Genomic DNA, 21,555 nt, shown 5'->3' on the forward strand with positions numbered 1-21,555 from the left:
ATTAGTGATTTATTTGTACAACAGAACTTATAAAAATATAATAAAAATGAAATATTAATAAAAAAGAGCTAAACTTCTTTGCAACTGAAAATACAACAAGTAATATAAGTATAATAACTATAAATATAACTAGTAATATAAATAACAATATAATATAAATATATAGCTATAAAAACACACACAATTTGCAAATGTAAAAAAAAAAACATTTACTGGCCTTTTACTGGCCGATTCAGGTCTACAACAGCAAGTGCAGATCTTGAAGAATCTGAAAGCTTTCTTCTCTTTTCTGCTGGTTGGCTGGTGCTTGGATGCCATAGCTCATCTGAAGACTCAACCTGATGCCTGTAGAATGGCAAGGAAAGGAAAGAGAATTAGCACTGCATGTCCTATTTCTGTATAGTTTGCCCATTCAATCAACAATCACACTGTCATCATTCACTCTAATTACAGGCCATCCCATGAACAATGAAACTGATGGGCAGTCGGTTAGACAGCATTCATATTGACGGCGGCCCATACATTCTCACACAGCCCAAGCATCAATCTAACGGCCAGCTATACAGTGAGCATTCATATTGACGGCGGCCCATACATTCGCACACAGTCCTACAATCAATATAATGGCCGGCTATACAGTGAGCATTCATATTGACGGCGGCCCATACATTCTCACACAGTCCTACAATCAATCTAATGGCCGGTGATACAGTGAGCATTCAACAATCACACAGATGGTCGGCCGTCCAGAACTTTTCTTTTTTCGTCAATTTGTTTTTTGTAGCATAGGGGAAAAAATGCATTTTATATATTATATATATATATATATTTTTTTTTTCTGTGTGTGCTAGAAAAAATGCTAAATATCAGTATATATATAATCTATACTGGTATATTGTAATTTTTCTAGCACACAGGAAAAACATAAAATAAATACAGTCTCAATATATATATATATATATATATATATATATATATATATATATATATATATATATATATATATATATATATATATATATATAAACAATTACATGTGTTATATATATATATATGTTTTATTTACACACACATGGGGAAAAATTATTTATACTTTTTCCCCATGTGTGCTAGGAAAAATGCAAAATATCAGCATATGTATAATGCATACTGGTATATTGCATTTTTTCTAGCACACAGAAACAATAAAATAAATACATTCTCACACACATTCTCAATATACATAAACAACTACACATAGCAACTCACCGGTATGTTATTGGATCAAGTTCTCTGTCAACAAGCACCGTCATCGCTGTCTTGACTCTCCTCAATGGTTTTCCACATAGCTGCTTCGAGTGAGCTCAAATAAAGCATCTTCAGCACAATAAAAACTTCTTTTGACGATCCATTGGATAATAAATTCCGTCCAGTTAGTAAGATTAGCAAACAGTTACTACAAAGAGACCTCAGTTTGTTTACTAGCCCGTTAGCTTTTAGCTGTCAAATGGGGGGGTGTCAGAATCGGAGCATCTCGTGGGAGATAGCGCCACATTGGCACATTCAAATGAATAAATATTCACGCCCATGTGACAAATACACACATGAGAGGTCTCGTTGGAATCGTGTGCTCATTGGCTACATTTTCTGTCAGTCATGACGATTCAATGCTTTTATTGGCTCCAGATAAACAGACAATATCATTGGATGAGCACATCATGACATCAGCCAAAACGAGTACAATGGTTGGATATTTTTGACTATATCGCGGCTATCTTTGCATGTTTTTGAGTGGGGTTAGTTGTAGAATGTTCGTAACATTCTAAGCTTTAAACCCATGCCACTTTATGCTACCGGGAGACTGTTTTTGGTGCATTATTTTATTGCATAACAGTCTAGTATGATACTCCGCTCCGCAGAAATGCGATGTAAACAAAGGATTAACCATCAATATTACACCATTATGGTTTCGTTGGATTAAAAATGCTCTATGGGATGTTATTCAGTGGACCCTCACCTTTCCATTCATTCTGGAATTGTTTGCAGTGGATGCGTGTGTGGCTCGTAATTAGGACACAAAAGGTATGTGCTCTGTTTTTATTTATAAAATCGTTGATGTGTATTGCTTACATTGATGCAAAAATACAGCCGTTATAAGCTTTTCACTGAAAAACAGTGGTCTGTCCTCAATGCTTGAGGGTTAGACCTTTAGAATGATATATAGTTTGTCAAGATTAATGATGTTTTTTTACGTTAAATCTATTAACAAACATTACACTCGTGCTAAAAATAGCGCCTCAACCCGTGCACGCGCTCATGAACTTTAAGGAGTTAAATCAAAAACCCTTATGATGCCAAATAAAAGGAGGACCGTGACGTCGCCCGGTATGGCGCAGCCGGGGCCCCACCCTGGAGCCAGGCCTGGGGTTGGGGCTCGTATGCGAGCGCCTGGTGGCCGGGCCTTCCCCCACGGGGTCCGGCCGGGCTCAGCCCAAAGGAGCGACGTGGGGACACCTTCCCGTGGGCCCACCACTCACGGGAGGGACCGTAAGGGGCCGGTGAAAAGTGAATCGGGCAGCAGTCGAAGGCGGGGGCCTAGACGACCCGATCCCTGGACACGGAAACTAGCTCTTGGGACATGGAATGTCACCTCGCTGGCGGGGAAAGAGCCTGAGCTTGTGCGTGAGGTTGAGAGGTTCCGACTAGAGATAGTCGGAATCACCTCCACGCACGGCTTGGGCTCTGGAACCACACTTCTCGAGAGGGGATGGACTCTTCACCACTCTGGAGTTGCCCATGGTGAGAGGCGGCGGGCTGGTGTGGGTTTGCTTATAGCCCCCCAGCTCTGTCGCCATGTGTTGGAGTTTACCCCGGTGAACGAGAGGGTCGTTTCCCTGCGGCTTCGGCTCGGGGATAGGTCTCTCACTGTTGTGTGTGCCTACGGGCCAAACAGCAGTGCAGAGTACCCGACCTTCTTGGTGTCCCTGGGAGGGGTGCTGGAGAGTGCTCCGACTGGGGACTCCGTCGTTCTACTGGGGGACTTCAACGCCCACGTGGGCAATGACAGTGAAACCTGGAGGGGCGTGATTGGGAGGAACGGCCCCCCTGATCTGAACCCGAGTGGTGTTCAGTTATTGGACTTCTGTGCTAGTTACAGTTTGTCCATAACGAACACCATGTTCAAGCATAAGGGTGTCCATCAGTGCACATGGCACCAGGACACCCTAGGTCGTAGGTCAATGATCGACTTCGTGGTCGTTTCATCTGACCTGCGGCCGTATGTCTTGGACACTCGGGTGAAGAGAGGGGCGGAGCTGTCAACTGATCACCACCTGGTGGTGAGTTGGATCCGATGGCGGGGGAGGAAGCTGGATAGACTCGGTAGACCCAAACGTACTGTGAGGGTCTGCTGGGAACGTTTGGCCGAGTCTCCTGTCAGAGAGATCTTCAACTCCTGCCTCCGGCAGAGCTTCGACCGGATCCCGAGGGAGGGTGGAGATATTGAGTCCGAGTGGACCATGTTCTCCACCTCCATTGTCAAAGCGGCTGCTCGGAGCTGTGGACGCAAGGTCTCCGGTGCCTGTCGAGGCGGCAATCCCCGAACCCGGTGGTGGACACCGGAAGTAAGGGGTGCTGTCAAGCTGAAGAAGGAGTCCTATCGGGTCTGGCTGGCTTGTGGGACTCCTGAGGCAGCTGACAGGTACCGGCAGGCTAAACAGACTGCAGCCCGGGTGGTGGTGGAGGCAAAAACTCGGGCCTGGGAGGAGTTCGGTGAGGCCATGGAAAAGGACTATCGGCTGGCCTCGAAGAGATTCTGGCAAACCGTCCGGCGCCTCAGGAGGGGGAAGCAGTGCCCTACCAACGCTGTTTACAGTGGCGATGGGCGGCTGTTGACCTCAACTGGGGATGTTGTCGGACGGTGGAAGGAATACTTCGAGGATCTCCTCAATCCCGCCGTCACGTCTTCCATTGAGGAAGCAGAGGCTGGGGGCTCAGAGGAGGACTCGTCCATCACCCAAGCTGAAGTCACCGAGGTGGTCAAGAAACTCCTCGGTGGCAAGGCACCGGGGGTGGATGAGATCCGCCCTGAGTACCTCAAGTCTCTGGATGTTGTGGGGCTGTCTTGGCTGACACGCCTCTGCAGCATCGCGTGGCGGTCGGGGACAGTGCCTCTGGGATGGCAGACCGGGGTGGTGGTTCCTCTTTTTAAAAAGGGGGACCGGAGGGTGTGTTCCAACTATAGGGGGATCACACTTCTCAGCCTCCCCGGGAAAGTCTATGCCAGGGTACTGGAGAGGAGAATTCGGCCGATAGTGGAACCTCGGATTCAGGAGGAACAGTGTGGTTTTCGTCCTGGTCGTGGAACACTGGACCAGCTCTATACCCTCTACAGGGTGCTGGAGGGTTCATGGGAGTTTGCCCAACCAGTCCACATTTGTTTTGTGGATTTGGAGAAGGCATTCGACTGTGTCCCTCGCGGCGCCCTGTGGAGGGTGCTGGGGGAATATGGGGTCCGGGGTCCTTTGCTGAGGGCTGTCCGGTCCCTGTATGACCGAAGCAGGAGTTTGGTCCGCATTGCCGGCAGTAAGTCAGACTTGTTCCCGGTGCATGTTGGACTCCGGCAGGGCTGCCCTTTGTCGCCGGTTCTGTTCATAATTTTATGGACAGAATTTCTAGGCGCAGCCAAGGGCCGGAGGGTGTCAGGTTTGGGGACCACACGGTTTCGTCTCTGCTCTTTGCGGATGACGTTGTCGTGTTGGCCCCTTCTAACCAGGACCTTCAGCATGCACTGGGACGGTTTGCAGCCGAGTGTGAAGCGGCTGGGATGGGGATCAGCACCTCCAAATCCGAGGCCATGGTCCTCAGTCGGAAAAGGGTGGCTTGCCCACTTCAGGTTGGTGGAGAGTTCCTGCCCCAAGTGGAGGAGTTCAAGTATCTAGGGGTCTTGTTCACGAGTGAGGGGAGGATGGAACGGGAGATTGACAGACGGATCGGTGCAGCTTCTGCAGTAATGCGGTCGATGTACCGGTCTGTCGTGGTGAAGAAAGAGCTAAGCCGTAAGGCGAAGCTCTCGATTTACCGGTCAATCTACGTTCCTACTCTCACCTATGGTCATGAGCTTTGGGTCATGACCGAAAGGACAAGATCCCGGATACAGGCGGCCGAAATGAGTTTTCTCCGCAGGGTGGCTGGGCGCTCCCTTAGAGATAGGGTGAGAAGCTCAGTCACTCGGGAGGAACTCGGAGTAGAGCCGCTGCTCCTCCACATCGAGAGGGGACAGCTGAGGTGGCTCGGGCATCTGTTCCGGATGCCTCCTGAACGCCTTCCCGGGAAGGTGTTTCGGGCATGTCCAACCGGGAGGAGGCCCCGGGGAAGACCAAGGACACGCTGGAGGGACTATGTCTCCCGGCTGGCCTTGGAACGCCTCGGTGTCCCCCCGGAAGAGCTAGAAGAAGTGTCTAGGGAGAGGGAAGTCTGGGCATCTCTGCTTAGACTGCTGCCCCCGCGACCCGGCCCCGGATAAGCGGAAGAAGATGGATGGATGGATAAATGAAACCCTCTTCCAAAATGTGTTTTTGTCTTGCTCTGATTATGGTAAGCCTATTATACAAGTAGGTTGTTCGTCCACCTAAGAGTTTTTTCACACGGCTAGCGTATTTTTCCAATTGTTTTCAATGGGAGCGGCGTGTTTTTAAAATGGCAGGAGCGTAACGAGATGCTGAGCGTCTATTTCGCGCTCAAGTGCTGAACGCTCACCGTTTTTACCATTCGCCGAGAGTGGAAGAATGTTCAATTTTGGATAAAATGCTGCTCTTATCACTTTTTACCCTTCCGTCCAATCACAGTGGAGGAGGGGCGGGGCAAATACCACAGACCAACCGCCACATTCTGCTTGTACAACGTCAGCACATAACAACAAGCACAATAACAGAACCAAATCATTTAAAACAATAGCCAGAGCAAATACTTTACATTGTATTAACTTTTTTTATTTCAGTTAATACAAGGTCATAGCAAGGAAACAGTCTCAACTGAAAAAGCGCTGCACTGCCAAAACGCTCTCAAGCGCCCACAGCAAGGCGTTTTCGGCAGAGTGCCTAGTGTTTTCAACTGGTGGACACGCAGCCTAAGTGTTTGTTTTAGACCTGTCAAGAGGGTTTTCGTGGGAAAATCATGTCTCATCATATCCATAAATAGAGATAAGTTGCTCCAGCTACTTTAGCCCCGTTTCCACCGAAATTACCCAGAACCATTTTTCCCAGGTACTTTTTCCCCCCCAGACCTATTGCTGTCTGCGTTTCCATCGCGGTCTAAAGTACCGTGAAGATTAGTCCGAGGACTGCACGCGGCTTTGGATTTCGTCCTCCACATATACGTTTAATAAAGCCTGAACATGTCGGTCCATTGGTCGTATTTTATAAACTTCATTGTGGTTGAAATAAAATGCTGCGTGGAGTCAGCCAATCAGAATGCTGCATGAGTTCAACCAATCAGCATGTTCAGCACCCAAGTCCCACCCCGGAAAATTTCTGAACTTTGAAAAAGTGCTACCTCGTGAATAGGGCCGTTTTGAGAGGGAGATATTTACCCAAGACTTAATTTAGACCCTCGTAGCACACCGAGTACCACCCCTAAGTCCCTAGTTCCTGGGGAAAGTTCCTGTGGTGGAAACACGGCTCTGGATGCGTGTATGTTATGGGAGTGGCAGAGGTTAGTTGTTACAATGAGCAAGAAAGGTTGAAATAGAGAACGCTAAATCTTGAACCTCCGGAGATTCACACGTAACGCAGAACAGAGAGCCTGCTGGCAAAAACAGAGCTTGTAATAAAACCAGAATCAACATGGCTTTTGTTGGAGATGGTGAAAACTAAGGGATTAAATTGTTGTAAAAGTGACGCGGAGATGGTGTTTTTTTATTACTCAACAGACGAGTAAGGTATTTTATTGAACAGATAAGCTGCCATATGTAGCTCTCTAACAGAGTTGTACAGCATTATCTATTGTGAAGGGTCATATTAATCCGCACAGTCACGCAGAGCCGAAGCACAACCAAGACAATGTTCTTCCACAAAATGCATTAAGTTTTGTGGCCAAGCGTTACATAGTGTTCCTTTAAAGTGTGAAGCAATGCAGGGCGTGAATGTGCCATCAGCCAATCATAAAAACCTCAACACTCACAAATCAGGTAAAAAATAATTAAATACTGCCACCATATCCCCTTATACATACTCTGGTCCTGAATCCATCATTAAATTGAAAATAAACTTTTTTCAACTTTTTCAACAAAAAAAGTGTATCTGGATGTAACAAATCATTTTAACGTACAGAGATTAACAGAATAAAACATTTTCCCACCCTTTTGAATAGGACAATGACAGCAGGGAATCACACCATTAATAATTTTTTTTGCCATCTCATTTTAATACAATAACCCATTATTACCAGTTTGTCTTTGTTATAAAAAAAAGGCCAAGGACAATACTCCTACTCGCAAATACTTTGTCTTGCAGTCAAGGCTGCAAGATACACAAAAGCCCCTTTGTTTGGTGGCATCAGCAGCAGACAATACTTTATTGTAAAACGGTATTTCTATGAAAATCGTTTAGGTAACATTCATCATTTTGAGACAACATAAACATTTGGCCTGTCAGTAGCATTGGGCTAAAATAAGTTATTCCCTTGTAATTTAGCAGGAGCGTTCGGACAGGGGAAGACAAGGGACATACAGTTGAAACATGGAAGTCTAGCAGCTTTACTTCTTCTGAGGCCCAGCCACGGCGGGCTTGTCATCACGGGTGATAGGAATGGTGCGCTCCGGGCCATCCGAGTGCTTTCGTGGGGCTGTCACTGTCAGAACACCTTCGGAAGACAGGGAAGAAGTGACAGAGGCTGGATCCACACCAGCAGGGACACGATATTTTCTTACAAATTCTCGTGAGACAAAACCGTGATCGTCCTGCAAGGAAAGCACAACATCATTATGAGCAGGTGATAACGAACGAATGGCCCGTCTTTCACTCTGTTTAACTCAATGTTTACTTGTGGCACAAGGCCAGTGATCTTGGTGATGACATATGGATTTTAAACAATTAAGCCAGTCACATGGCACAGGTTTGGGATGGGTATTGGGTTGCAACCCAGCTAACAAAAAAAGTGTTCTAAGAACGTTTTGCTTATGTTCACATTAAGCTATGAAAACGTTATTTCTGAATGTTCCCTGAACATTCAAAATGTCCAGTTTTTAAATGTTTTAGAAATATATTGTCTTGGTTATGTGAACGTTAAGGGAACATTCTATTTGATCATTCTTCAAACATTATGGGAATGTTACTTTTGAATGTCCTCTGAACGTTCTGAAACAAGTAGAAACTAAAAAAATTTAGGAAAAAATGTTCCATGAGCAATGTTTAAAGCTACATTTTTTAAAGACCAGATAACATTGAAACGTTTGACTTTACTGGAAGAACGTTTGTTCATAACATTGTCAGACTGTTCTGAGAACATTCCCTGTTAGAGTGTTCAATGTTTATGTACTATAGTTAGTTTCTACCTGACGATCCTCATGTTTAGCGTGAATTTCAATGAAATCTCCATTGATTTTCACTGACAGCTCCTCTGGTGCAAAGTGTTTGACATCCAGATTTAGTAAGAAACGGTCTTTTTCCATTTTCATCTAAGGAAACAATTAAAGACACAAAGGTAATTATTTAGACTAATCTAATGTTCCCGATTATTAAAAAAAAAAAAACACCTCAAATTAAAAAAAGAAATTATATTTTGTTTTCCACATTACAATATTACAGAATCCCAATGCAACAATCTTAATAGTTCTACAGACAGGCTTCACTTTCTTTATGCTGAAATTGGTATTTTTCTAGATGAATCAGGGTGAAATATGACCTGAAAAATGATTGTCAGTTTTTGTGAGATTCAACCAAATAATGAATTAAATATATCCAATATATACCTAAATATAACCAGTAATATATACCAAATACATTTGTTTTGTCTATGCTTCAGTGTGGCTTTATAAAGAAACAGTGCCTAGAAAACAATAGCTAGCTCAGTTTCTGCTAGAAAAAACAAAAACAGCTATATTTCTAAATAATGTCCCTCTCTGTCTGTATAAAACAGGACAGAGAATATCAAATGAAAGGAACTTTATACCTTAAAATAACAATAATATAATAAATATAATATAATATTAAAAATAATCCATCAACAGAAATAGGCTATTAAACATGCAGCCAGCCGTTATCGCAAATTAAAACCCTTCAGGTTGATACAAGACCCCTCCACTTTGTGTCAGGGTCCTGGTCACCCAGTTTATTTTGTGATAGTGACAAATTAGACACATTCTTTCAACTACAGTGATTCTAATGTTATAAACTTAATGTAGATTTAGTTTTAAACAGTCACTAAAAATGGACTGCGAAGGCTTTCAGCTTACCTCAGAAAGGCCATTGTCCACCCAACTTGGCCAGCGCATAAAGGAAGGCCGTGGATAGTACAGTGAGGGAATCACGTCGGTCTCAGAGATAGGCTCCCCAAAATGCTGGTCAAAGACCCGGCTGGGAAAGAAGGATGGCCAGATGGAGCGACGGAACCATGGATGCTGGATGGCGATGTCCATCTTGTGTCTGGGCCTTAGCAGCTCTCAGAAAACTGCTGCCTCTTCTGCCTGCGCACTTAAATAGAGCAACACCGACGGCCCCTGGCAGACGAGCCAGCTGTGGATCTTTCTGGAATAATGATGTAAACTGTTTGCCTGCCTTTGCCTCTTTCACTTCGGCCCTCCCACTGTCCTCTGCTTGCTACCCCGTCCCCTCTTCCAACTATCTCTCACTGTGGGTTATCTAAAGAGCTGATCAGATTTCAATTCTCTCAGATACCAACTGGATTACAGTGCAAGCCCCCAATAGTGCTGATGGTACCATGTGTTCAGAGCACTGGAAACTGCACTGTCTGGTCCAGCGAAACCTGCCAATATCAAGGGAAGTCTCTTGTTGCTCTGCTTTCCACTGGCCATTTAATGCCAGCAAAGATTAGGATGCTCACGAGGTGATGTGCCAATGCATATTTAGGTTCTGAGCCCCATTGGGGGTTTAGTCCTTACAGAATCTGACAGTGAATGCGGCTGAGATAACTGTGCCAGGCTAAAACCCATACAAAGTCAATCCCCATGAACAACCTCTTGCCTGGACAACAGTACTTGATCTGGCACACTGATTGGACAGTCATTTTGGGGGGTAACCAGTCTCAGCTACTGTGCGGTCAGTGAATATTCTCTTAACAAAGGCCAGAGATAGTGGTTATATATTTTCTTTATGTTTCAGCTGCCCATTTTTTGCATATTTGGTGCCTTTTCATTTCCTTGGACGTACTATTAATATAATTAATGGAAAAAGCATTTCTTATTATTGTCAGTGTTGAAAACAGTTGTGCTGCTTAATTTGTTTCTTCATGATTCTTTAAACTTTTCACGCATAGAGGTCATTAGCTATTCAAAAGTCATTTTCTTGCATATGCATGGGTTTTTATGGCATTGCACATCAACCTCTGCAGTGGACACTAGTGCATCATCCTATTCACTGCCATCAAGTGGCAAGCCATTGTATGTGGAATTCTTTTTCTCCAAACAAAGATGGTCGACGGGCAGTCAGAAATGCCAAGTTGCTCCGGAATACCCATCCATTCCTTCTATCCTTCTATCCTAGGAGAGTCTTGCTGGTAAAAATGTTGTAACATCAAGTAATATCTAAGGAGTCATATCCTTGTTACATCTTCCAAGTACTGTTTTTAGATTGGGAGGAAATACTGATTAATCATTTGTCCACTAAATTGGACATCATGCATCACTAGTTATATTTCAGCTACCATTCATACTATTACTGTGATTGTTATATAATACTTTGTCAGTAGTAACTTTTTGGCTGCAAATAAATGTGTTTGTGTTATTAGAATGTAATTTACAGTTACATCAAAAAAGTAATCTAATTAAGTAATGCGCGTTACTTATAATGTGTTTCTTTACTCATTACTTTAAAAAATAAACGGATTACGTAATGCTCGCTACTTGTAATGCGTTACTTTATTCGTTACATAAAAAGCAATATGATTACATAATGCACGTTACTTGTAATGTTACTTTACTCGTTACTTTAAAAAAGTAATCTGATTACATAATGCACGTTACGTACTTGTAATGTTTTACTTTACCTGTTACATCAAAAAAGTAATGTAATTACGTAATGCACATTAATTGTAATGTCTTTACTCATTACTTAAAAAAGTAATTTGATCACGTTATACATGTTACTTGTAATGTGTTACTTTACTCGCTACTTTAAAAAAGTAATCTGATTACAAAATGTACGTTACTTAGTTGCAATGTGTTATTTTACTTGTTACATCAAAAAAGTAATCTGGTTACATAATTACTTTAATTGTTATTTTAAAAAGTAATCTGATTATGTAATGCACATAACTTGTCATGTGTTACTTTACTCATTACTTTAAAAAAGTAATGTAATTACGTAATGCACATAACTTGTCATGTGTTACTTTACTCATTACTTTAAAAAAGTAATGTAATTACGTAATGCACATTACTTGTAATGTCTTTACTCGTTACTTAAAAAAGTAATTTGATCACGTCATGCACATTACTTGTAATGTGTTACTTTACTCGCTACTTTAAAAAAGTAATCTGATTACAAAATGCATGTTACTTGTAATGTGTTACTGTACTCGTTAGTTTAAAAAAGTAATCTGATTATATAATGCACGTTATTTGTAATGTCACTACTTGTTACATCAAAAAAGTAATTTGATTACATAATGTTTGCTACTTGTAATGTGTTACTTTACTCATTACATCAAAAAAGTAATCTGATTACGTAATGCACGTTACTTGGAATGTGCTACTTTACTCGTTAGATCAAAAAAGTAATCTGATGACGTAATACGTACTTGTAATGTGTTACTTTACTCATTACTTTAAAAAAAATAATCGGATTACATAATGCACGTTACTTGTAATGTTACTTTACTCGTTACTTTAAAAAAGTTATCTGATTACATAATGCACGTTACGTACTTGTAATGTTTTACTTTACTTGTTACATCAAAAAAGTAAGTTAATTACGTAATGCACATTACTTGTAATGTCTTTACTCGTTACTTAAAAAAGTAATTTGATCACGTTATGCAAGTTACTTGTAATGTGTTACTTTACTCGCTACTTTAAAAAAGTAATCTGATTACATAATGCGTGTTACTTGTAATGTGTTACTGTACTCGTCACATCAAAAAAGTAATCTGATTACGTAATTCACATTACTTGTAATGCATTACTCTAGCCTGGCGTGGCCATACTCAATTCTAGTCAGAATATGAGTCTGGTACCGCTCCATTGAGCTTTGATTATGGGGCGTGTTTCAACCGAGCCAGGAAAGACCTCAATTGGATAGACCCACAACCAATCTGAGCAACGGAGCGACGCGTAACGTTAGTTGTCAAATGTCAACAGAACTCAACTGCACTGTGTTGCCAAGTCCGTGTTTTTCTCCATGTCCGCGGGTTGAAGCGACCCCAATTATGTGATTATATAAACCCAGGAATGCGAATTTTAGCAGGCAACCTTGCCAAAATAACATATTTTGCCAACCAAACGCCATTTTTTTCCGGAGAACCCCCTGGAAAGTTATTGTTTTGGGATATAGTTTTGAGTAGCAATTGTGCGCGACATTGCAAAAACACTTGGAAACCCTGTCTTCACGCACGCTGGATTAAGTAACGTTACAAGAAAAAGATGAGTGTAAACGATCTTTGCCAGTAATAAAATAATTTAAGGATACACAGAGTACTTACCAACACGATCATTGTTTCTGAGAGAAATAGTGAAGGTGAATGCATATACGAACAAGTTCTCCGTTTAGGATAAGAGCAAATTCAACCCAAGAGCCTTCGATGACGTGGATGATTACGTTACTGTTGATCATCTGTCAATCATCGTCTAAAGCCCGCCCTGACAATTTCATTGGTCCGAACAGTTTCTGTTCGGGCATAATTACTCCTCTATGGAGCGAGTCCAGACCGAATTGCCCGAGCAAAACATTTTGTGGGCGGGGCTAAATTCGGCTGGCATCCAGGCTAGCATTACTCACCAGCACTGCAAATTTCAGATGACATTTAAAAAAACACCAGGGCCCGTATTTATCAAGCTTCTCAAAGTGCCATTTTAGTCTTCTTAAGTGCTGAGAATTCATGAAATTTACTCCTACTTTCAAACTTAAGTATAAAAGCAAGTTATCAAATTTCTTAAAGCTAAGAATCACTCTTACTCTCCCAGTTATTTAAGACAGCTCAAGAGGTCTCTCAAGTGGTTAGGAGTTGCCAGTAGGGGCTTGTGATGGCACTGAGGAGACAGAGACGTGCATGCGCAAATCTTTTTAGAAGAGGAAGAATATTTTTGAAATATCTGACTTTGAGCAGTTAATCAAACGGTCTCGTTTGGACAGAGCAGGCATCATCTTTGTCAGTGCTGGATAATGTTGGGCTGAACTTGCCTTTTATAACATTCCGCTGTTCAACTAATTTAGCAAGCAGTAGTGCTTCTTCCTCCCGCCAGTTCGGTTTTCTTTTGGGATCCATGGTGGCTGATTATATAAAAAAATGTAGGCTATATATAGGCAGGTCAGTTAACAGCACACCAGTTTAAAATTTTTAATTAAGACATGGTGGAAAACGTGTTTATCTTTCATTTCAAATGTGTATATTATAATGTATTGTCTTGAAATTTCTTTATTGTCAAATGTGTGTTGAATGTATACTCCTCTCAGGAATTTCACCATTCAATGTGAATTTATCTGAGAATATTCTTAAATAAGGACATCTATTCAGTGATTGGTTCATGCCTATGACATCATCCAAAATCCAGTTTGTGGCACAGCAAAGTGTCGTGAATCAACTCTAAGACTGACACTTAAGATTAGTCCTACACTTCACTTAAAATATGATTGAGATGCTTGATAACTAACTTTTAAGCGCAGCTTTGAGCCAAGAATTGTTTTACTCTTAAGTCAATTCTTAGCAGTGTTCTTGTGAGTAATTCTCAGATGCTTGATAAATACGGGCCCTGATTGCTAGTTTTGTGTCTGAAAACATCCATCGATCAATAAAAGCAAGGAGCAATACAAACATCTAAATCCTGTCTGAGATGGTCATAATTCAAGGGTTAATGAACAGAAAATTAAAAAGAATTTATTTGAAATAGAAATCCTTTATAAGATCATAAATGTCTTTATTGTCACCTTTGGTCAATTTAATGCATTCTTGCTGAATATGAATAAGATTCTATTAAATAAAATAAAAACTTTTGAATGAGAGTGTAACTCTTTAACTTATCTTCAACTTATGTAATAAAAAAGCAATTTTAAAATAAGATCTTTATTTTTCGTGTTTCCATTCATCACCATTGTATCATAAGCATTATGTAAATGATACTGTAGAATGAAAGAAATACAAATTTTAAGTAGTGTTTTCCATAAACAGTCTTTTTTTTTAAACTTAAGATCAGCTGTTCGACTGTTTGGCTCTGTGAGTCTATCACTACATTTATTCACCATGCATTTGTGTATATCTATTTGTGTATATGTTGGCTATGCAGCTGCAGAGTTTACTACAAGCTATTTGTAGCAAGATTTATCACCCTCCTGTCTCAAGTGCGCGGTCTCTCTTCTCCTTTCCCCCGTTGTTCTTTCCGCCCCTCTCCCTTCCTGCTTCTATCACACTGCGAAAATTAGGGTAATTGAAGTCTGTTAATCCAGTAAATACTCCAGTTATTTTGGCAACCTGCTACAGAGATCAAAATGGCCGACCGCACCGTTCCTCATGCTTACCCAATGAGTATGGATTACGAGATGTGTAGTCCTGCTCGAATCTATGATCAGAACTTTGCAGAGGGTAAGTAAAATCAGAGTTTTTCATTTAATACCAAGTATAGACATTTTTAAAACAGACTTGAGGACTCACCTTTTCTATCAAGCTTATGGTATTAGATTTGGTCTGAAAACTGTGAGTAATTGATTGTATGTTTTTCTTGGTGTTTTTTTGTGCTGTTATTTTATGTTGGTATGATTTCGCGTTTTATTGCTCTATATGTGTCTTTTACTGTTTTTTACCAATTATGGACAGCATTTTGGTCCATTTTAATGGCTTTGAAAGTGCTATAAAAATAAAATGAGTTGAGTTGAGTAAAAGTTCATTTTAATGCACAACTTCATTTGTGTGTGTGAGTTTCTTCTATTGTGATATTACTGGCTTGCATGCTTTAAATGTATTGATGACTTTAAAATAACTTTTAACTTCAGCAGCTCTCATACAGTAGGTCTATATGTGATTTTAACAGTTATAATAAGCAGAACATTTTGATAGTAAGAAATAAGGGGGGATCTATAGCCAATATATAATAGCTACTGCCATACCATGAAAGTATTCCTCTTACAATGAAATGTGATTCCTCAACAACAATTTATATTTAGAATTCCACACATGACTTGACCAAAATAATCTGACTGATTATGACCTGATCTTAACAATTCATAAACAGGTTTGGAAGTCAACTGTGAAGACTCCACTCACTGTTAGGCTACAACAGAACAGCGTAAAGATAGGATTAAAATAGAAACTGTAAGTGGAACCTTGTCTTGACCTGTCGCTGGCATCACATATTTTAAATAGACTTGACATGCACACTTCCTGTGTCTTCTAGAACACTATTTATATTTAAAATCTAGAAGGCAAAGCTTCTATTTTAATGCGTTTCTTACTTAAACTGTAGCAAATTGTTTGCTTTTTTTTTTGTCCCTACGGTTGCGTTCACACACAGTTCAGTTATTAACGGGAGTGACAACCACATTCTATAACCGAACTCGCCCCCTTATTTAGATATCAATTTTGCATGTCTAGAATGATGATGATGCATCAGCTATAATGTGTTATTATAGGAAGTAACATTTGCTAATTTTGTTGTTATAGCACAAAATCAAGTATTCATGAAATAATCAAATATTAAAAGAGGGGTAATGTGGGTAAGATAAATACACCTGCTATGAATTTCTGTAGGCCTATTTGAAATATATTTATTTTGCCGCCCACAGTAAATTATATCTTTTCATGCAGAAAAAATATAGTAGCCTACAGTAAATTATATGATAGAGAGGTCAATAATCATCTTATAATATCAGATCATTTATTATTTTATGACAAGGTATGATTAGTTCAGGTTGTATCAAATATCATGCAGGTGGAACTCCCCCAGAACTTTTATTTATGATTTAATAATTCATTATGATTTAATAATTTGTAATTGTAAAAACAAAACAAAAAAAACATACATTTACCTTGACAATATATTTTTACACTTAAAAATACTTAAAATGTAGTTAGGTAACAAGGAAAACATTATTATTTTTTACATTATTTAAACTCGTCTTGAAAATGGGTTTTCAAGGTTTTCCAAAACATGAGGTTACATGTAGTTACATTGTAATTACTTAAATAAACTATTTGTAATATCAATGTCAAATGACTTAGGCAATTATTTTAGGAAGGTGACGATATTGCAAATATACTATTAGAGTTAGGGTTAGGGTTTGGTTTAGGTTAGATATTTTTTATTTTTAGTAGGGCTGTCAAAAGATTAATCGCGATTAATCGCATCCAAAATAAAAGTTTGTGTTTACATAATATATGTGTGTACTCTGTTAATTATTATTTATATATAAATACACACACATTCATGTATATAAGAAATATTTGCATGTATAGACTGTATATACATTTATATAATCTATAATATATATAAATATAAATGTTTTATATATAAAAATAATATATTTTTTTCTTAAATATATACATGCTTGTGTGTGTATTTATATATAAATAATAATTAACAGAGTACACACACATATATTATGTAAACACAAACTTTTATTTTGGATGCGATTAATCGCGATTAATGTTTTGACAGCCCTAATTTTTAGGTTAGGTTAGTTATTTGTAATTATGCATAATTTAGCCTACTGTTGTTATAAGTAGCCTACATGTAGTAACGTGTAACTACGTCACCTTAAAATAAAGTGCTACGAAACATGAACACTTAGAGCACAGTGTTTTAAAGGATTTTTGTATCATCATACGCCTGCATGACGTTTCAAAAGTTCAAAGTCAGACATTAATTGACCATTCACTTGCACTTTTCCAAGCAGGAAGGAGGAAATTCTAATATCCCAAGTTGAATGGAAATCAGGATAGGCATTAAATATGTTCAGAATGGCTGTGATTGTATTGTTATATGTAGCATTGTGGAGAGATAAATTACATGTCACTGGAAGCATTGTGAGAGTATGATTATGATTATTTATGATTATCTGTTTCCATTCTCACCCTCTCAGCACTGAGTCCCAAGGATCTGCTGGCCCCTGTCCTATACCACGGTTACTACATTCGTCCCCGCATCAACAAGCAGCTCGAGAGGGGCTTCTCTCAGGTAGACAGTGAAGATGACTGGTATCGAGTTTTGCTGGACGTGTGCCAGTTCACACCGGATGAGATCAGTGTGCGAACTGTGGACAATCTGTTGGAGGTGGCTGGGCGTCACGCTCAGCGATTGGACCAGCATGGCTTTGTGAGTCGCGAGTTTACCCGCACGTATATCTTGCCAATGGGTGTGGATCCGCTGCTGGTGCAGGTGTCTATCTCACATGACGGGATACTGTGTATCCAGGCGCCACGAAAAACTGAGGACCTGGAGCCTAAAATCAACCAGCTCAAGATTAATGTGGACAAGAAAGAAAGCAAAAGTTAATGAAGCGGACTGATTGAAGCAGGCAAAGACCCCATAGAAAAGTCTATGGAGTTGGAACACTTGTGTGTTCATTTATTTTAAAAAATAGGATATTTTGAATCATTAGAAGTTCTGTTCTCTCACAGTTTGCATTCCACGGGTTTCCAGCTAAATTAGTGCAGAAAAAGTCTGCAGGTTACTTCTGGATCTGTATATACACAATACTGGTGAAAAGTTTGGAATAATTAACAGTTTTTAATGTTTTTGAAAGAAGTCTCTTATGCTCAATAATTCTGCATTACGGTAGAAACAGTTAAATGTATTACAATTTATTTACAATTACAAAACTGAATTTTCTGTAGCCATTACTCCAGTCTTCAATGTTACATGAATCTTCAGAAATCATTACTATGCTGATTTGGTGCATTAAGGTATGCAATTTTCGGAGTGGCTATCAATAACAAGCTAGATTTGAAAGCATGAGATCCCATCCTCCCTTCAGAGCATCTCCAAAGCCACGCCTCCTTCAAAACACATAAACGTAGAGCAGAGAGCGAACAAAAGTTATAATAATGAACATAACTTAAAGAGCACTGACCTGTACCACCTGACTGCTGCAGATTCATTTCAGTGTTGATAGTGTTGCCATTGAAACGTGTATAACGTCACGGGTTTCCATCTCTTCCAAATTACAATAGTTATGGCATGAGGTGTCTTGTATCGATCATCATTCAATAATGTTTCAGAGAGGACACTGTGTTTTCTTTAGGTTTAAATGGTCTGGGCGATTTAGCTTAACAATATATAAAATATTTCATAATAGTATATAGATTAATATTTAAATAATCTTTAATTGCCTATTCAGTTAAGACCATAAGAAAAAGCTTGTATTTAACCGCTTTATTTTAAACTTCATTTTGATTTTGACTGTCAAATGATTGCTCTTTCTCTTCCTTTTTACTTTCTTTCTCTCGAATGTTCAATAATTAAACTATTTTTTATTGTAATAAGCGTCTATTGAGACAAAGATTTTTCGTTTTTTTCTTTCCCAGAACTAGTGTAGGTCATGTAACATTAACTGTTAAAAAGAAAATACATTCATAGGAAGTGGGTCTGTCTCTACGCGGTCTGTAGCCCAGAGCTGTGGCCGACGGCTGGACCATAGCGCAAGCAATGTTGATTCAGCATAATCGACGGACAGCTAACGTTATGCTGCGTTCACACCAAACGCAAATAGAGTGTCTGGCGCGAGTGATTTGATTTCAATATTAAGTCAATGGAAAGGCGCATTGACGAGCGTCTGGAGATCCCGCGGCGCGGAAGGCGCTTTTCGCGCGGTGATAAACTGCGGCGACGCTGGCGAGTGCAATCTGTAGTTAGGGGGCCCCCTAGTGGCGGCGGGGCTCTAAGCAGCCGCTTAGTTCGCTTATAGGGAGAGCCGGCTCTGAGCATAAGTGTTTTGGTTTAGGAGGAACCGTAAAAGGTGGCTGCTGTTTTGCGGTGCTCTGTGACTGACGTCTGTCTTACTCTGCATGAAACGCGCTGATGAAGTGTGATGTCTGCGCGAGCAGGTGTGCGGAGGTATGAAAACACATACGCTGACAGGCAGGAAGGACATCATATCATTGCATTCGGGCCAAATGCAATGATTGGACGAACATTTTATGCTCCTACACCTTAGATGATATACGGTATATACGGTTAGAACACTTAACTAAAGCTTGGAACATACTCTGCAAGAACAAAGAAATGTGTTCGTTTACTCGAGGTGGCAAGAACAAGAACAAAGTTCGTTCTGGCCAGGACATTCCATACTTCACGAGAAAAGCAGGTGCCGAACATCTCCGTTTCTCCGCTTTAACCCCACTCACTTTAAAATTCTGACCAATCACACAATAGTTATCGGACACCCACAAGAAAAAGTTCTGCTCAGACGATGTGTCGAGAACGAGCTGCGAGAACTCCAGGGCTCCGAGAACAAAATTACGTCATTTTGTTCTCGCAGCCCTGGGAGCGAGAACTTTTTTCTCTGTTCTTGCGGAGTATGTTGCAGCCTTTGGTGATTGCTATCAAGATGTGAAGAGACTTTCAACCAGAAGAACAACCAAAAAAATTCTGTAACAAATCACCTAACCTGCCTTTAATTTTATAATTTATTAGTGGTGCTCAATCATTTATAATGGTTCTTATTATTATCATTGCTGAAAACAGTTTTTGCTGCTTAATATTTTTTCAGGATTCTTTGATCATTTAAAGTTCAAAAGAACAGCATTATGTACTTTTGTAACACTATAAATGTCTTTACTGTCACTTTGTATCAATTTAATTTGTCCTTGCAGAATAAAAGTATCCATTTCTTTCTTTCTTTCTTTCTTTCTTTAAATATTACTTACCCCAAACTTTTGAACTTTTGTCAGAAAAAAATATACAAAACCCTTTAGAGGTACAACAGTGGATTTGTACCTTATCTACTAAAAAGTGCATTTTAGTAGCGTAGACCGTAGTACTTTTACGAGTAAATTAGGTAGTGTACAAAAAAGGTAGTGTACAAAGTTGTCCTTCCCCAAGTGACAAGCTGTTTGCACATCTGAGAGTGTAGTGTATCACAGCTGTTTCTTGAGCACCAAATCAGCATATTAGAATGATTTCTGAAAGAATATTAAAATATATATATTTTTTAATACATTAAAATAGAAAATAGATATTTAAAATAGCAGTAGTATATTGACAATATTACTGTTTTTATCACTTATTTTATGTTTAATCTTTGGTGAGCATAAGAGACTTCATTTAAAACATAAAAAAAAAAAAGATTCTTTTGACTGTCACTTCAGTTATGGGTGGGGTTTACACTTTACATCAGAGAGTAAAACAGTACACACTGGAATTTTATGACGCACGTTAAGCTCCCATGCATGGGATAAACTTGCTGGATGTGTGTATTTTTGCTAGATGAAAATTGTTTTGTAATAAACATTTCTGTATAGCTATCAAGTATTTAAAATAGTCTTGCCTCGGTTTTGTGACATCCAGGTATTGCAAAAATTATGACATTTTTAAACAGGTTTCCCCAGTTCATTTGCTATTGACTGGCCGAAAAGATAGTCTCGCCACAAACTTTGGTTGGCCATTGGTTGAGCCAATGTTGCTATGTTAAAGTTGTGATGTAACAGATGTGACATCTATTTTCTTCTGCCTTGTGACATACATCTGAGTAAAACAGATTGTGTAAAATAAAAATAAAAAACATTGTAAGGCCCGGACTTGTTTTTGATTGGATGGAAGCAGTTCTGAGTTTGCAGTCGATTGTAAAGAGGAAGTTTAAGCAAATTTAATGATTAGCGAAGTCTGGCACGTCACCAGAGAAGTCTGTCATTGGATCTGTCACTTGTCACTGGAAGGTGAAGTTATGACATTTTGATTAAAAATTATGAAAATAGGGTGAATTTCAGTTTCATGTCTAGCTTGTTGGGATGCCCAAACAGAAAGATTGTAGCATCTGAAAAATTACACGTTATTTAAAAAAAAATACAATCAGTTTACTTGTTTTTATTCACATGTGGATATTACAATAGCATACAATGCTAATAGGCTAGTAGTCCAATGTAAACTTAGGAAGTTCTCTGTAAACACAAGGAGGTTTCTTGTTGCCTAACTACTTTCATCCTCTTTGTAAATGAATGACTGCAAAGATATTAAAATATACAACATTTAAGATATTGCCA

The 21,555-nt window shown here is 39.7% G+C and overlaps 2 protein-coding genes across 2 annotated transcripts; one reads left to right on the forward strand and one right to left on the reverse strand.

Moving 5' to 3' along the window:
• Window positions 1–5,951: 5,951 nt before the first annotated feature.
• cryabb (crystallin, alpha B, b) lies at window positions 5,952–10,032 on the reverse strand. Its single transcript, XM_079814570.1, has 3 exons — window positions 9,431–10,032; window positions 8,531–8,653; window positions 5,952–7,936 (listed from the first exon to the last, which is right to left on the reverse strand). Exons 1-3 carry the CDS (start codon window positions 9,611–9,613, stop codon window positions 7,733–7,735), a joined length of 510 nt encoding a protein of 169 aa, XP_079670696.1. The 5' UTR covers window positions 9,614–10,032; the 3' UTR covers window positions 5,952–7,732.
• A 4,727-nt stretch (window positions 10,033–14,759) lies between these two features.
• Window positions 14,760–21,054, forward strand: hspb2 (heat shock protein, alpha-crystallin-related, b2). The gene is made up of 2 exons (XM_079814435.1): window positions 14,760–14,946; window positions 17,439–21,054. The coding sequence occupies exons 1-2, from the start codon at window positions 14,853–14,855 to the stop codon at window positions 17,849–17,851; spliced, it is 507 nt and encodes a 168-aa protein (XP_079670561.1). The 5' UTR covers window positions 14,760–14,852; the 3' UTR covers window positions 17,852–21,054.
• Window positions 21,055–21,555: the final 501 nt, after the last annotated feature.

Source organism: Gobio gobio, assembly GCF_949357685.1.
Source record: "Gobio gobio genome assembly, chromosome: 4".
NCBI lineage: Eukaryota > Metazoa > Chordata > Actinopteri > Cypriniformes > Gobionidae > Gobio > Gobio gobio.

Excerpts from the sequence above, each read along its gene's own strand:
- hspb2 (XM_079814435.1), top strand. The coding sequence starts at position 14,853 with ATGGCCGACCGCACCGTTCCTCATGCTTACCCAATGAGTATGGATTAC. Across the intron at positions 14,947-17,438 it reads TGATCAGAACTTTGCAGAGG|CACTGAGTCCCAAGGATCTG; the intron begins GTAAGTAAAATC and ends TCACCCTCTCAG.
- cryabb (XM_079814570.1), bottom strand. The coding sequence starts at position 9,613 with ATGGACATCGCCATCCAGCATCCATGGTTCCGTCGCTCCATCTGGCCA. Across the intron at positions 8,654-9,430 it reads TGGACAATGGCCTTTCTGAG|ATGAAAATGGAAAAAGACCG; the intron begins GTAAGCTGAAAG and ends TTGTTTCCTTAG. Across the intron at positions 7,937-8,530 it reads CTAAACATGAGGATCGTCAG|GACGATCACGGTTTTGTCTC; the intron begins GTAGAAACTAAC and ends CTTTCCTTGCAG.